This window comes from Sander lucioperca, chromosome 10 (genome assembly GCF_008315115.2).
Source record: "Sander lucioperca isolate FBNREF2018 chromosome 10, SLUC_FBN_1.2, whole genome shotgun sequence".
In the NCBI taxonomy this organism is placed as follows: Eukaryota; Metazoa; Chordata; class Actinopteri; order Perciformes; family Percidae; genus Sander; species Sander lucioperca.
The window spans coordinates 24945205-24958960 of record NC_050182.1 but is presented as its reverse complement, the minus strand read 5'-3'; the positions used below and the strand labels follow the sequence as shown (position 1 = coordinate 24958960).

The following is a 13756-nucleotide window of genomic DNA, read 5'->3' as shown; positions in this document are numbered from 1 at the left end:
CGGTGTAACCTATCTCGCTTGGAAATTATGAAGGGAACAAGCTTCAGTCGATTCCAGATGGAGAAAAGTTAAATTGGGTGATTTGTTTTGGTGACGCGTTTGTCATTTTGAGCACCTGAATTACTGCGTGTTCTCCAGGATAGTTGCACTGTAACTTGAGCTGTAAAACAAATGAAAATTACCGTTGTGTATAGTTGAATCGCCTTGTCACATGTAGGCTACTATTAGAAAATCTCAGAACATCTCGTCGGGACCGACTCTCTCTCCTGCTCGCGTTTTTCCCCCCTCTTTCTGCCGTGATAATGGATTATCAATAGCCTGATGGAGACACATCAAGAACGATTGAGATCTGCAGCACTTGTGAAAAAAAGCATTTAAAACAGGTGGCAGATCCAGCAACAGTTCAAGCTGTCCTGATCCTCCTCTGCCACAATAACAGGCTGCCATCTGAGAAACGCTGAGATACAGTGCGCAGGCTCTCCAAGCGCTGTTCTCCAGCATCAAACCTCCGAGCAACGCACAGGTAAGGCACGACATTATGCACCTTTGATTAATGCAACACTAATGCCCGAATTACACGCACAACTATTTGATACTTTAATTGTGTGTTTCTGTCTGTATGGACATTGAGTTTGGCTTCTGTTTAGACGCATCAGCTGTGCTGGAGGATGTTAAACAAAACATTTGGATGAAAGCTGCGCCACAGAAACATATTTAGGCTTTATGATGGGCAGACATGTTTTTCATCACTTAAACACTTTAATCGACAGCACATTGCGACATTATGAACATATTGATATTAGGACCGACACATCCAACCGGACTACACACACACACACACACACACACACCGGCACGGATACACCCACGCACTCTTAGCCTACTGATACATGCAAGTCATTTCCATAACCCGCATGCTTGTTCATTGCAAGTTGAAACTTATGAACCTTGTGAAGGATGGATTGTATTCTGAAGAGTCGATGTCCAAAATGCAAAGCCGTTGCGCAGCATGTATTTTACTGATAAGACTGAAGCTGCTCCGCTGCTCTCACTGTAGCCTAATTAAATATATTTTTCATCAACATGCCTTGTATTAAGATTTCCCCCTTCATTAATTCACATCTCAGTGCGTTTTTGCAACAGCGTGTCTCAAGAAAAAAAGAGGCCATTTTGTTTCATTTCCAACAAACACCTGTTGAAATTGTTGCATGCCCAGCGTCTGCACAGCTGGTCAGCATCCTGCAATGAAAGTAAGGGGAGCCGTTTGGTTAATTTGCTTTGTTACAATTGCTTGCAATAGAAGGAATCTTTGGAAAAGGGTTGTTTTCCCTCCACTGGCCATGTAACTCAAGAATGCATCCTTACAGTTCTGAATGTGTTGCCCCTCACCCTTTAGTTCCCATCCTCTCTCTTTCTTCCTCTCTACTGCAATGCTTCAACAGCACAGTATAGAAATACGTAGAGGAAAACATTTGCTCCTTTTGTATGTTGAGTCCCTTTGCTGAAAAGATGTGATATTAGACTTCAGGCTTTTGGGTGCAGGAGGACTGAATTCATTTAAAATCTCATTCGTTGTTAGAAAGCTGTAACTGCACATTCATTGGGGGAGTGGTTTGGACACATTGGCCAAAAAATCCTCATGAAGTGAACAGAGTCAGAGCAGAAAAATATGGTAATGGTAGTTGAGTGGGGAGGCGTCAGTGTCATCTTGTTGAGCAAGTGACGGGCAGATGTGACTTTGAAATCTGGTTTGGCTAATGGGTGTAGATTGGATTCTGCCTCCCTTCTCTTTCACTGCCTCTTTCACTCACACATAGACAGAGCTGCAGTGCTATTCTGAGAGAGTTAGCTGCCTCATCCCACGCACAGAATCTGAGAAAGAGAGAAAGGCAGAACGAGGTAGAAAAGAGGAGAAGGAGGGAGCAAGAGACTTTACAGAATGCCTACTACACTCACATGCACACAAAGCCTTTTTTACAGTTGTACATTTTCCCTTATTAATTGTTCTAACAGCATGATGTACAGTCTCGATTAGCACTCTTCTCGTGTGTGGCATTGACTGTATTTGCAGATCTGTTTGGCGGTGCTGTTTGTGTGATGTGCTATGTTGTATTGGTAAGTGCTAGGAGAAATGTACTTGATTCTGTGCCACCCACACACCGCCCTCCCACTCATGGTCGTCTCTCTGCATCTATACCTCTGGCTCTTCCCGCTCGCCACAATCTCTTTGCTCATTTAAATCCCTACCCTGCATTTATCCCTCTGCTCTCGTTCTCTCTTTCTCCCCACATTGGCATTACAGATGCGGCTCCTGCAACCAAACAGGCACACTAACACACACTCTGGCCTCTAACAATGCACATAATGCAATTAATAAACATGATTGTTATTATGTGTGAAAAAGTGAGGTTGCAGAGCATCTTTCTAATCATGCTTCTTGTTTGTATTACAGCAGACACTCTGGCCGACACATTCCAGGTTTGTCGACACGAACACAATTCTGGAAATCAAGCAGAACATTAAGAAACGACAGAAGAACACGTTGGGAACATTAGTCAGTGGGAGAACTGCTGCCTTTGTGTCTCTTGTTTTCTCTCAGCTGAACTCTCCTCAGAAGGTCAGAGGAGCATGTAACTGAAACAAGTGGAGCCCTCTGTGATTTCAGCATTCTGTCTCCCCCATCTGTGCCTACATTCTCCGCTGCAGATAGGGACGTTTCTGATAATTACATATAATTATAATTTCTGTGGGAGACAGATCTGCCTCTGTCTATTATTGCCAACACCTCCAACACAATAACTTCACACATTTACATATTTCTCAACAAAAGTGATATTCTTTGAACCTCAGAGACAAATCAGGAATAATTTTACTTAGAGAGACATGTCACATGGAGACGCAATGTGCCATTCAGTTCATATCTAATTATTAGTGATACGGTTGAATAACACGGGTAACTTTTTGTGCCTAAAAGCTGAATAGAAAGCATTTAAAATATCTGTGACGTTTGCCTCATTCTGCAGTGTGTTTTACAGGCTGGGAGTCGTTTCCTTGGTTTATGCTTACTCTTCATTTTCAGCTGTTACAGTCTTCTAGCACTTAAGCTGAGCCTCCCTCATTATCACCCCTCAGCCCAATCACAGTAACAGTCCGTGCCAGCCAGGCGACTACGGATGCACATTAATCCAACCATAGAAAAGATTGAGATCAAGTACAGTGTATCTATAGATGTGACGAGTTCATGCCTAACAAGTTAAAATGGAGTTACATCCCCACTCCAGAGAAACTTGGCATCATTAATAGATGAATAGTTTTCATCAGTGGTGCAGTCTGTTAATTCCATTTGATTGTTTACAATGTTGATACACACAAAATGTCATACTAATTTCCAGAAAAGAATTGCTCACAGCTTAAATAAGTGCCAATTTTGAATGTATGTTGTGTCAGACTAAAATAGTACAAAACAGATTCAACAGTTTACATTTGATAAATCACTGGCCATAGACCATATTGTTGAAGTGCCATGATCAGCACAGGAATGTATAGGACTGCGGTATTTTATTGAAAATCCATGCTACTCATTTTTACTGGCCTTTGTGTGTACAAAAATGTATTCCTTCCAGCAGCACGTCAGATATTTGTTCTTTTGTTAAGTGGAAAGTGTAGAACAAGGCATTAAGGACTAAAAGCATGAAGATTGTTGTTTTCAATTTGTCCTTTTTACAAAGCTGCATCCGTTTCAGTGTTCTACTTGAGAGGGAAAAAGATGAAGTCATCACACATTCAGAGTTCCTTTCTAGCAGTAAATTAAAACCCCTTTAATACCATTATCGAAAATTACTGAAACCTATCAACTGTTTTTAATAGTGTTAGACCTTTTCATTTGTATTGTTCCTGACCGTTTCTAATATTACACCATCAAAATACTCAGCTTCTGACAAAACAAAAAAACAGGCTTCAAATTTCATCCTCCAACATGACTGAATGAAACTACTGATACATCATCAATATCCAGTAGGTTATACATGCTACTTGAATATTTCACATGACATTTTAGTAGGTTAAACTGCAAAAGCGGATATAGTGTTGCAACTGCATTGACTCAACAACAGAAAATAGATCTCTTAGTCATGTAAAAATGACGCCCACCACCAATCTCAGAGTCCTCGCTGTCTTCCTGCTCTCCCTCCTTACTGCCCCACTCACCACTGTTGTGGAGACCTCTCCGTCCCCCCCCCCTCAGCAAATAGAGCGCTCAGTGAGGCCTTTTACTGAGCAGCCCAAGCCTGGCCCCAGCCCCCCTGTCCTGCTCCTCGCCATGCAGGCCAATATCAGGCCAGCTGCTCTCCAAGGCAGGACCAAAACTCCTGAGAAACTTCCAGAAACCTCAGAGGGAGTTCTGGAGGCACCTCCGAGAGCCCTTCGCCAGGTCATGTTTCCCAAGAATGTGACGTCATCAGAGGCCCTTGCATCTCCCTTAGCCGCCGCCCAGGTAGCGCCCATTCGACCCCGCATGATAGACATATGGATTGATGTATGTCGGGGTTACTATGACGTAATGGGACACTTTGACAGCGCTTTCAACTGCTCCAAGGACACCTTCATCTTTTGCTGTGGAACCTGCCACTACCGCTTCTGCTGCCCAGAGCGTAGCCGGCAACTGGAGCAGGACAGCTGTAAAAACTATTACTCTCCAGATTGGGCCAAGCCACAGACAGACGCCATGATATTACCAGAGGAATTAGGTAATGACCCAGACTTTGATCCACTGAAGCAGCAGAGCCACAACACGGGCTTCGTCATTGGAGGCGTGATTGTGTTCATGGTGGCTGTCGCTGTTGGCATCAAGGTAGTCTTCAACAAGGTGCAACAGGAAGCCAACCAAAGGGACCTCAATATGCCCAGGTGAGACTTTGAAAAATATTTTTTCATCACCTCTCACTGCTGGATTTGATACTTCATTCAGTGTATGGATCCTGTAATGAAATTAGGTTTTCAGGACTCCATAAATGGCCCAGAATCTTCATCCTGGGCTCAGAATGATTTTGTTAGTTAACAGATGAAACATATTTGATCTTTATTGAGTGGCTGCTGCAGAATGAATTCATGGTTGTTTTGATTTCTCTGGGCTTTTTCATCTCATATAAAGATTTGCATTTTGATTTTTGTACAGGTTGCAGTTTTCTATCTTGGGCTTTAGTAGTGGAGGATGATGGTTGTAGACTGATATAGTGCATTTGATTGATCCCTTTAATAATGCAAATGATTAATAGTGTATTGTTTTCTTCTATTATTCAAGTAGATTAACAGTTTTATGATTGTACACGCATTTATAACCATGGGTGATTGTAAAAAAGATCCCTACACAATTTAAACAGTATAGATTTCAAAAATATAAGATAGATGTTTATTAAATTGCTCTCAACCCAAATTACTTACATTATACTCACATAATTCTGATTGATCTGTTACCTAATAACAAAAAACAGTTGAAAAAATACTCAGTTTGGTTTATTGTCAATTTCCTCTTGTGTTTCCCCTTTTTGCTTGTGTTTATTACATCATTAGAGCTCTGGTTGACATGTTGCGGCACCAGTCGAGCCCAGTCCAGCAAGATGAGAGAAACAACAGCGTGGCTCTGGCTGTAGGGGATGGACAGGGGACACTGGGGAGACCTCCGAAAAATCTTTACGCCCCAGGACTGCCCAGCAAGGACAACAGATGTGAGGGTTTATGGTCTTTAACAGCATTAGAGAATAGCACAATCAGAGGCACAATCTGAGCTTTTGTAACTGCATCCTCTGTGTGCCGAGGCACACCATGTTTGTTTTCTGTGTCCCACCATCAAGATATCTTTATAGCCAATAGGAATTATGAAAAAAAAAAAAAAAGAACAGAAATCTGGAGATCAGTGCTTTTAAAATATGCATGCTTTACACAATGATGTTGAGAAGCTCTGCCCATGTGAGATGATGTGAAGGTGAATTAATGCATAAATGTCTATAGTTGCCTTGATCTTTTTATGTTAAAGAACCATTGAACTGGAAACTGGCGGCTTCCATTTTGAGCTGATTACCTTATGTTCTTTTGACTTGCAGTGGGCAATTTGCAACACAATTTCATCCACTCTTCAGGCACCAGCCCCAAACACACCGCAACTATCGGTAAGGCAGCTGGTGAAAGCAGGGCTCCTATGTAAATTACATGTAATCACCACGATGCTTCATTTACTTTGTTCTGTTTCGTTTAAGCTCAAAAGAAGACTCATTCATCCTAACAATAATAAGGATTATCAGAGCCTTGGTTGCTTGTGTTGAAAGCAAGTTGAAATCTGTCTGTTCCAGTGAATGTTAGCAGATTCACACACAGCTATGTGCAGTGCGCTATGTCCAGAGGAGCAAATCTCATTTAACACACAGTCGTTTTCTCCCTGTGGTCTCTGTAGAACGCACCCCTCGAATGAACAATGCTCAGCTGGCAGCTGGAGGCACGCTGCTTTCCAGTAAACACAACAACACCAAATCCCAGCCTGCCTTTCACCACTCCCTGCACAACCTGGCTCAGCTGCCGCCCTCCTATGAGAGTGCCACCAAGCCTGAGCTCAACAGATATTCTTCACTCAAACGCCTCGGTAAGTACCTTCATTTTCGAGAAATGAGGACAAATGTACCAGTGTGTCTGCTCCTGTCTCCCCTCACAGCTGTTCCATGAGTACTGAAGCACGGTGACACTCTTGACACTATGGCACTAGTGCAGGATGCGTCATTATGTTCTGATGCTATTTACTGTGGTGATAAACAATTCAGAGAAATTTTGTTTGGCTTCCAGAGAAAGGTCTTGATGAGTACTCGTCTGGTTACTGCACCACCAAGCGCCGGCCTCACACAGCCCAGCCGGCCCTCCAGTCGTCTCAGCACCACCTCCACTGGGGTGGAGACTACACCCTCAGTGGGAGAGGAACCCTCCCCAGGCATGCAGTTCGTCCTTGGATCCCGCCGCCGCCTTCTGGCATGCCTGCCTCACCCACCCCAAATCCTTACCCTCTGGATCCCCCGGAGCCCCAGTACAACCCCAATTACGACACTCTCTCCAAGCCAAGGAAAGTTAAATCCACTGACCAGCTGCTCAACATGGGTGATGTCCCTGGCAACACAGGGACACTGTCTAGGTTGTCCAAGAACCAGCAACACCAGTACTATAAAGCCATGGCTGCCTCCAATAAGAACTCCAACACCCAGACCCTCACCAGGAAGACCCAGGACAGGCAAGACAGGCAAGACAGGCAGGAGAGGCAGGACAGGCAAGACAGACAGGAACGGCTGCTCATGTCCCCGGATCATTTGGAGGAAAGGATGGGGGTCGGCGGGATGGGGGTTGTAGATCCATACGCCCACACAGGAGGGGTTGTCCCCACGCTGCCTCGCCAGCAGAAGGCCCAGTCCCAGCAGAACGTCTGCGCTACGCCCTCCCTCGACCGACACCACATGATCAAGATGAACTCTCACCCCACTTCCGGACGAGAGCAGGAGAGGAACACGGCCATGACAGGGCACATGAGCGGGGGCATGGGCTGGGCAGGGGAAGCTCCTGGGGCGGGGGTAGTCATGGGAACGGGAACACTAGGGGGCCACAGCGCCAGGAGGATGGCTTTTGCAGCAAAAAGGCAGAACACCATTGAGCAGCTACATTTCATACCAGGAGGGGGCGGTGGGGGGTCAGCAGGAAGTGGAGGAGGGAGTCAGGGGATCAGGACGGGGAGTAAAAATGAGGTGACGGTGTGAGGTTTGTGCCTGAGTTTACCCCTCATCAAAGCTATGGGATTAGATCACCCTTCTGCATATAACTATTAGATATACAAGATTAGATATACAACTACAATAAATAAAACTAGAAGTATAAAGTATAGTAACAGTATAACGTGTTTAGGCTATTCAAATTAGTGTTTTCTTGTAATTAAATAGCTTAAATATGATTACTTAATTAAAAATCTAAGTGGGGAATACCTGTTCCAATTATGTGATAGCCTACATCAGCCATATTTTGTAACACAATTTGCCATATTGCCATATACAGCGGTGCCATTACTTGTAGAAAGAGTGAAGGGTGAAAAAAAAAACAACAGAAGCGTCGTTCATAATTTTGTTTTTATATATGTTTTTCAAAAAGTACTCAGGAGCCATATTAGATAGGAAATAAAATGATAATTTATATATATATATATATATAAATAAATATATAAATATATAAATATATATATATATATATATATATATATATAAAGGTTGATGAAGAGGAGGACCGTGTAGAATATTGTATCACAGAATTTAATAGAGAATTGAGCCAACTACCTGCTGGACTGTCAACCTGCTCAGCTCTCGTCGACAATTATTTATTAAACTTAACCTCATGGGTGAGAAGCCCGGTGGACCAGATGAGTGTGAATGAACCGTGTGCCTGGTGAGGGATTTTGGAGATCTGACACTCAACCTCATCCTGACACAGGGAGACAGAACTGTTTTTTGTTGCTTCCTATGTAAATGAGCGGACAAGGTGGAGGCTGTTTCTAACTGGGAGACAGCAGCCTGACACTGTTGGCAGGACTCCTGCGCCCGATTTAAACCGCGGACGTACCCACATCACCAATCTGACGCCTGGGTTGCCTAGTTTTCCATGTGACCTTAGATCAAATCCCCAGAGCGACTCACTCTCTGCTCACTGTTACACTACAGGAGTGTAAACAGATGTTAGATTACGTTATGTTCCCATCTATAGATCAGGACCTAACTGTCAAAACAATGGGCTACCAAATAATATAGAGCCATCTGTCATGTTATTACAAAAATATCTTTACATTAACATAGACTAGTGAAGAGACACATGTGTTCAGTTTACCAATTAAAAAGGCAACTTGCTTAAATGCAGGCTGTGAAAGAAGAGCAAAGATTTTTCTACAGAGCACAAATGAATAGACCGTGATGCAGAGGTTGCACTTACACAACTGTCCTTCAAAGCCATTTATGGAGATACAAAGAAAATACCACAGAGGAAGCTGGTCTGACAATCACCATTTTATTATTCTCACCAGATGACAAGTTATACAAGTCAGTGATATTTTGTACAGTCAAAGAATTGGCTTCAGAGCAAGCCAAAACAACATCTCTGAGTCAGGGGAGAGGGCGACCTGAGGCCTTCTCCTGCGTGGCTCCAAATACCGTAAGAGACTCGGATGTTTAGGAAGCCCTCCCCATCCTCAAGACGAAGACCTTGCTGTATCATAACGCACTTAAGCCAGTATGAGTATAAAAAAGATAAAAAATAAAAAAACAGAAAAGATAAAAAAAATCTTCATCAATAACAACGCTTATCAATACTAAGGGCTATCCTATCCTATATACTGTAGTATGTGATATCTGTGGTCCATATAAAATACTATCTCTTTCTCTTGATTTTGTGTTGATATTGTCATGATGTATTAAGTATTAATGTGTACAAAAAACAAGAGCAATTTAAGCACAGTTCAAAGAGAAACACCGCGACAAAAACACTTTGCACAAATCTTTCCCCTGATATTTGCACCAGATACAAACCTACTTTGTATCGTGTCCTCAAGGTTTACATTCTGTACAAGCACGGCTGACAATGTGACAATGGAGGGTATTGTATTGAGAGAGGATTTTTTTTATCAACATGAAATCAGAGATAATTACGCAGATCAGAAAAGGAACTTGTTTGTTTCTGTTCAGTCATGTGAAAGGATACAGAGATGAAATACTGATAAACAGAAACACAGAATTCATTTGAACAATCTTCCTATACACAGTGCTAAATGTAGTTGTTCTGAATATGATGGAGTGTTATTATTAATAATTATTATAACTGTTATGGTTATTATTAACAATTATCTTATGATGTGATGTTCTTTTACTTGGTGGGATTTAAGTGTTTATTGGTTTTTAGATAACTAGCATTCTCATGACTAGTTGTTTTTTTCATACATCTGGTCATAAATTCAAGTTTTTAAAAACATTCCAAATCTTGATGCATGCCAGCTCCATTTCATTGAGAGGCAGTTACAGTATGCCTGGATTTTAAGGTCATCGATGCCTATATGGCCAATTTTCCAGCTGTATGTACTGTGCCTAGACATCGGCCTTATGACTTCTTGATCTCAAGTGATTACTTAGGTTTCCACTCGGGTACAAAAATATCTATTGAAAAAATCTTCAGCCTTCTTAACGTATGTCTAGACGACGGTGTTGTGCAGGATAGATCTTTTTGGGACGGGCCAGAAGTTATTAACCAGACTGGAGGCGCTCTGTTGTCTCCAATGCAGCAGCCTGACCCAATAATATGGATTGTACACACTAAACCCATGATGCCATAATGTATGTGTGTTTCGGATGAATGTTTATTACACAAGGTGGAGGAAAAACGGAGGTTTAATGGAAAGCTGACTGCTTTGAGTGTCTTTTTCAGGGAAATAGGACAGGTGACATACAGTAGTATTAGATTTTTTTAATAGAGCCACAAAAGGTCTGTAGCAAAGTCTGTAATATCTCACAAGCCATATCCATCAAAACTCATCATCACAATTTTATAAATGGTTAATCTAATTTGTGCAAGTATTGTATTTTGTATAGCTAGTACAATCAGAATATTTTGAGTGATCTCTTCGACATTAATTTGAGGATTCAGCAAATTATGTGTTAGTATTTAATGAATTGTACAGTGCCAAACTCATAACATTTTGTTGTCTTTCTATTGTCATAGCCTCCTACAAAACTACAGTGGTTATTTATTTTATTACAACTGAGAACAAACACACAGGCAAGTGAGCTAAAAAGCTAGTTATCAGAAAGAAATTAATGAATATGGTGTGTGTTTTTACCATTATAAATTTGTTTAGAGAGAGGATGGTTAATGGCCACCTGACTAAAGCATTACTAACAGTAAATTGTATGGACAGCGACGGTGTCCAATAATGAAATTCATGGATTTATTTTCATGCCTATAAATTTCAAAACAACCCTTTTGTTATTTTTCAATGCATTGATCCCCTTGGATACAACAGTGACTTACAAAGAATTTGTATAATAAAGTTGGTGGAAAAAAATGTTTTGTCATTCATTATAGCGTGAGTTTATTGCATTAATGTTTTTGAATTATTTTTGTATTATTTTTAACCTTAGTTGTAATCTATCTTTTTCAACCTGATATGAATGGTCAGGTCACCTACAACCTCTGGCATTGTGTCTACCCCTCTGGCAGATTGCTTATCAATATTACCAAACCAAGGCACTGTTTTCTGTCATTCAGTGATATATTAGCTTAGTATGGAATATTATTAAGATATTCCTCCACCATTAGATCTTTCACACTCCTTTTAATGACAAGACAAACATTGAAGTGCCATGCACCTTACCTTGCAACAATATTAATATGTAAACTGGGCTGTATGCCTTACAATTATTAATTTCTGAGAGAAAAATTATACCTATGCATTTTGCAGGAGTGGACCTCCAAGTGCCTGGTTGCTCACACATATCTATCTAAGATTTAAGAATATCTCAGACTTCAGTTATACTCTATATTCATTGTTTGCACAAAGCTAATACAGGACTATCTTAAATAGGACAAATTTAATGTACAATCCAATTAAAGCAAGACTATTTTTGAAATAAAACACATGACAAGCCAATGAGATACTTCTCTGTTTCAGCAGACAATCTGTGTATTCTGGAAATAATTTAGCTGACACAGACATTTTCAGTGATGGAGGAAGTATTTATTTCCTATGTATACGCTACTGAAGTAAAAGTATTAGGCCTGCAAAATTAAAATACTGGATAATGAGTAAACGTCCTGCAATAAGAATAACAAGTATTTTTAGCAACATGCACTTAGAGTATCAAAAGCAACAGTACTTACAAAGCAGAAAGTGACACCTGTGAGTATTATTGTGTATTATAAATTATATTATTGGATTATTATTACTGATGCATTCGTGTGTACGTAGCATTTTACTGTTGAAGCTGGTCGAGGTTTGTTTTTGTATTACTATTGTTGAGCAGTTTAATCTACAACAGTGCTTCATATTTTATAAACTCATACGTTTTGTAAAATCTTAATCTGTAAAGTAATTAGAGGAGTAATAAGTACAATATTTCCCACTGAACTATAGTTGAGTAAGAATAAAGTAGCACAAAATGGAAATACTCAAGTAAAGTACAAGTACCTTAAAATCATACTTAAGTATAGTACTTAAGTATTTACCTTGGTATATTCTGCCACTGGTCACATAGACATTTTACCATAAAATTCAGTGATGACTGTTTGACTTGGTGAAATCTATTTAAAATATTCTCATTGCTCACTATACAATATTTTGTTCCACTTGTCGCTGATTGTTTTTTACAGAAGAACATCTCAGTTGAGACGTGGCCTGAGATTGGCTATTTTTGCAAAAAAATGTCTACCTCACTTTAGGCCAATTGCTGAAATGACACGTGTGTCTGATATATGACAGACCAGAATAACATGTTTGTGCAACCAGCCACGCGCAGTTTTGAGACCAGTGGCTCCGTCAGTGGCAATATGTTGTGAAATTAGATTTTAAAATAATCATATAAACAAATGAAGGTTTTATAAGGGGTCAAACCAGAAGCAATGACTCTATATAAACAAAAAGCCTTTTAGTCTTCAATAGGTTAGTGAGTACACAGAGTGGCATTTTGATAAAATCCCACATCACCAGGATGTGAGATATTGTATAAGCCACATTAAGGCTATACAGTGCCAGTGGGAGTGGACAATGGTGCTTTTACAACATGAAATGAAAAGGCCAAATTTGTCTTCATATAATTCACAGCTCTAGACCGTCTGAGTACAGAGTTACATAATACTGTACCTGCTGGAAAGTGGGGTGAGGGCTATGGAGCTCATATTTAAAACCTCCTGTGATTTCATTTATTGCACCAAGATGTATTAAACTTATATAAAAGAGCAGACGGTGACATTGTACTGATACAGAAATATTTTTTTTCCGGAGGTACACGAAGGGCACGGAAAATATTATGTTTGGTTAAGGCACTGGCAGCCACTGATGCATTGCTATCATTGTAATTTGCACATTTCACCACCAGGAGGTTCAGTGGCTTCTCAGTTCTGAGACAAAACCTGCATGAAGCCTTCACTCAAAATGTAATAAGCTGCCCACACTGTCCAACACCTGTAACCATTAATGCACTATATATCTGCTAAGTAAAGTGAAACCCCCAGTTTTCATAAATTAGGCTCAGTTTATTACACTCACTGTAGCTCAAAAAGACACATTTGTTATAAAAGACAAATTAATATTCAAATTGCAAATGTATGCGTGTGAGTCAAGGCTTTCAGGGCCTTTGATGGTCCTGAGCAAAAGATTCTGCATCCTACATGCTCTGTGCACACCATTGCCATCCTTAAATATCAGAGAGGCACAGAGCTGGAATAATTCACATCTCTGTTATTATAACAACTGAATCAAATCCAAGTTTATCTACGGGTACCAATAAAGTAACCTGAACCTGAACCTGAAAATATCCAGACAAACAAACAAATGGGACTGTAAACAGTTAATTGGAAGTAAAGTGGATGTAGATTGTCTGAAGAAATATATGCCATCTCCTTTGAATAAAGTGTACTTTAGTCAAAAATATATTACAATTAACAAATGTCATATTACTATATTAATTCATACATATATTTATATATAATT

General features: G+C 40.5%; 1 protein-coding gene across 2 annotated transcripts; it reads left to right on the top strand.

Annotated features, from left to right (window-relative positions):
* LOC116049620 (protein shisa-7) lies at positions 1–8199 on the top strand. 2 transcript variants are annotated; one of them, XM_031299440.2, is made up of 6 exons: positions 1–523; positions 2453–4905; positions 5569–5723; positions 6099–6164; positions 6446–6631; positions 6829–8199. In XM_031299440.2, exons 2-6 carry the CDS (start codon positions 4139–4141, stop codon positions 7779–7781), a joined length of 2127 nt encoding a protein of 708 aa, XP_031155300.1. In that variant the 5' UTR covers positions 1–523; positions 2453–4138; the 3' UTR covers positions 7782–8199. The 2 variants fall into 2 exon arrangements, with proteins under 2 accessions (XP_031155300.1, XP_035862249.1); XM_036006356.1 differs by lacking the exon at positions 1–523 and adding an exon at positions 544–2115.
* The last annotated feature ends 5557 nt before the right edge of the window (positions 8200–13756 follow it).

Excerpts from the sequence above, each read along its gene's own strand:
- LOC116049620 (XM_031299440.2), top strand. The coding sequence starts at position 4,139 with ATGACGCCCACCACCAATCTCAGAGTCCTCGCTGTCTTCCTGCTCTCC. Across the intron at positions 5,724-6,098 it reads GCCCAGCAAGGACAACAGAT|TGGGCAATTTGCAACACAAT; the intron begins GTGAGGGTTTAT and ends TTTGACTTGCAG. Across the intron at positions 6,165-6,445 it reads CAAACACACCGCAACTATCG|AACGCACCCCTCGAATGAAC; the intron begins GTAAGGCAGCTG and ends TGGTCTCTGTAG.